We start from the raw sequence: 3,678 nt of genomic DNA on the forward strand, positions 1-3,678 counted from the left end.
ATTACTCACCCAAAGAGGCAAGTATAAACCTGTAAAGCTTTCCCTCCGTAAGAGTGCTACAGTGACCAAATAAGGAAGGTACAGAGCTTTTCCTCAAGCCACTGCCACCACTCCCAATGGAGCTGATCTAAAAAAAAGAAAGGAATAATATCCCTGCAACATTTTTATATTTTTAATGATTACCTGAAAGAAACTTAAATGTAACTATCACTGATTAAACCGGACATAACGTTAAGTAAAAAGATGATCAGTAGACTTTCTGATAAATTAGTATCAATGCAGGGGAAAAAGCTCTCTCTCAAATGCAATTTAATTGATGTAGATAAATAAAGATGGAATACTGACAATGTTTTTGAAGTGCGAACAAACCCTGGTTTGGAAGTTGTAACTGACTAAAATCAAATGACATAATTTATTAGAGGTATTGAGGCCATTAGAACATAAAATGAATGGCCAAAGTTGTTGAATTAAATGCTTGATTTTTCTGGAGAGTTGCATCTGGTCCTTCATATGTATCCTTAATCTCAAATTTAAGTATAGAATTTCACTGCATTTTGGTTCAGCTTTACACTCTTGTGAAACTATTGGCATAAACTATGTATAAACTAAACCACAACAGATGGACTGAAATAGGTTAATCAGTATTAGTCTGATTGGTGATTTTCAAAAATCAGATAAAAGGGAGCTAATGTATTCTGACAGGAAACTAAGTCTCCTTGTAAGGACACCAATATTAACTCCTGTAGCATGTCTACCTTCATGATTAGCAGCTCTTCTATAATCACAAAAAAGGATTAACTGTACCTGATTTTTTACACTGGCATATCTTTTTAGATGTTTTATAAAGTCTGCCCGAGAAGTGTTTCGTACAACAATAAGAGCCAGGCTTCCATTATTCAACCTGAAAAAAGTACATGTTTTGATTAAACTAAACTAATAATGTTATACGATACATTGAACAGGCTTTAATTCTTGGACTAAATTCAGAGACTTTATACTTGTTTATAGTAAATAACAAAATTAACTTCTGTAAATTTATTTAGAAATTTTCAGTACACTTAAATGATTTTGATGCAGTTACTTACTAAATAATCATCCAACAATTATATTTGTAACTCAGTTTATTCCTAAGAACCTCTTATTTTGAGAACTACTTAAGGTGAAAAGAAGAGATACAGTCTAATAAAACTACCGTGATAGAATTACACATCCAGTTTCATTTTTCTAGTGTTTTCCACAGGAAATTCCATCAAAAAAGGAGAAAATTACAGATTATTTTAAAGAAAGGGTAAACTGAAACCCTAGATCCTGGACTAACAGCAGAAGCAAGATAAAGGTAGACTGCTTTTCATTTAATGTGTTAAATCAATTAGTTTTAGAAAAACAATACAGACAGAAAGCCAGTAGAGAATAATGTTCTGTTATTTTTTTAAATTCGTTGTTCTACAAAAAAGGATTAATATTTATATCAAACTTCATATATAAATTTTAGGGGACTACAATAAAATGAGTATCTGTATATTTCATCTTAATAGAAATCATTTCACACTATTTAAACTTACAGCTTTATTACTATAAAAGACTGCCTTCATAACATTTAGAATATGCTTCTTCTGGATGTAGCTAAATAAAGATCCTGTGGAATTATGGCTATGACGACTATTCAGGGGTTTTTTGCAATTCTCACTGAAGTTCTATTCAGTCTGTGGATTGGATATAAATGACAATTAAAGGAGTTTTGTGCAAAGTGGAAGCTGTCACTAATAATAATGATGAGCAAGAGGCTCTGTTCTTATGGACAATGCTCAGGGGCATTTAAGTACCTAACTCTCATTAAAGCAAACTCCCATCTCTGAGAATGTGGATACTTGTCTGTAAGTGCCAGTGCTTCTCACATTAGTGGGCCCCAAACTTGGACCTGACTGCAAGCCCCCTGGGGCAGGGATCACGTCATATGAAGTCAGGTGTATGTTTTAGTATCGACCATCTTTCAGCAAAGGGACTTAGAAGCCCATAAAATCAAACATTAACAGAAAAAGCATGCTAACAAGCTACAGAAGGCAGGGGAGAGTGGCATATATATATAACTCCATAAAGAAAGAACATTATCCTGGACTATGACACTGCTTCTGTTTCTATCACATTCTTCCCCCCTGTCCGCAAACAAATACCGTTCTTAAAGAATGAAACTTTAAAAACTGACTTGAACACACAATCGTGGAATAAGACATCATCTACAGCCTGGACTGGGGTAAGTATAGCCTAAATCAAGTCTATGGATTCTTATCCCAATACCTGGACCAACTTTTATAACCTCTGAGTCCCCATGGTTTTACTATTCTGTTTACCACCTTTGCTTCTCTCAGTAGTGCCCCTCTCCTTTTCTCTCCCTTCTCTACCCTTTGTATTTAAATTGCTGCTTTCTATTTAGAAACCCTGATCACTGCAGCTCCAGTCATAACATATGAGGAAGTAAGCTATTGTTTACAAAAGTTTATGCCCATCTGAATTAGTGTGTAAGGTGCAAACCTACCTTGCCTTCTGCCTGACTGCAGAGCGGGGCCTATGGGGGGGCTGCAGTGAGTCTTTGGGTGGAACATGCCCCCCCCATGCCCTGCTGCTGCTGCTGCTGCTGCTCGCCCAGCGGGGTGAAGCCACTGCTTGTCCATGAGGTGCCAGGAGGCTGGGCAAGCTCCCGCCACTGTGCACAGTTTGTCTGGAGGCAGCATAGGGGCTCAGCCTTGTGCTGGCCCCATGCTGGCTGGGCTAACAGTGGGGGGGCATAGCCCCCGATCCCAGTGCCTTTTGTCCGGTGCAGCCCTGGCCCTGCCTGTCCCGCACAGATCCTGGAGCACATGCCCCCATCCCACGCCCTCCCAGAAAGACAGTGGGAGCAGCCACTGGACAAGCCACCACATGAGCAGCTCCCAGACTGGTGGTGCACAGAGGTGAGAGCCACCCCACCCCCTCCCCAGCCAAGGCTGCACTCCAGGTGGCAAGCCCTCGCTGCTGGTCTGTGGTCTGCAGGGCAGGTGGAGCCAAGGCCAGTCGCCTGCCTCCCAGCTGCACTCCATGGGTGGAGCCAGGGCTGCGCTCAAGGCACTAGCCCAAGCTGCGGCCCAGAGCACATCAACGCCCCTCCATCACTGTAGGGGCATTGATCTGCACCCCCCTCCATGCCCCTTCCCTTCCCCCTCTGCCCACCACAACAGAATTACCAGCTGGAGGCAGCTACATCCAGCATTGGGGACTGATGACTGTTTAGTTTATGGCCAAATCTCTGAAGTGGCGCTGAATCCTCGGATCTGATTCGGCCAAATCGAATTGGATAGTGATTTGAATTACCAAATTGAATCACTGTCCCTCCAAAATCAACCAAATCTGAATTGAATACTTGCTGCTTCACACAGGCCTATAGTGAACCATAAACTGAATATGAAACAACAGAAGTGTCACTTGCAAATCAAGGCAAGTGACTCTTCCTCTCTATACAGCATCTGTGAAGCCTCACTTGAAGTACCACCTCTACTTTTGACCCCATGGTTCAAAAAAAAATGGATAAATTAAAAGGACTCTACTGTAAAGTGACAAAAATGATTAGAGGCCTAGGAAATGTGCCTTATGAGAAAAGTCTGAAAGAAATAGCATTATTTAGTCTGGAGAAAAAAATATTGGCAA

At 40.8% G+C, this 3,678-nt stretch overlaps 1 protein-coding gene across 1 annotated transcript in view; it reads right to left on the bottom strand.

Moving 5' to 3' along the window:
• LOC109301813 (ceramide kinase-like protein) overlaps nt 1-3,678 on the bottom strand; it is a 39,827-nt gene that overhangs the window by 8,529 nt on the left and 27,620 nt on the right. The window contains exon 8 of the mRNA XM_019523043.1: nt 805-901. Coding sequence (XP_019378588.1) covers nt 805-901 — 97 coding nt within the window. The remainder of the gene's footprint in view (nt 1-804; nt 902-3,678) is intronic.

The sequence above is a fragment of the Gavialis gangeticus genome, unplaced genomic scaffold (assembly GCF_001723915.1).
Source record: "Gavialis gangeticus isolate Ggan-Ray unplaced genomic scaffold, GavGan_comp1, whole genome shotgun sequence".
In the NCBI taxonomy this organism is placed as follows: Eukaryota; Metazoa; Chordata; order Crocodylia; family Gavialidae; genus Gavialis; species Gavialis gangeticus.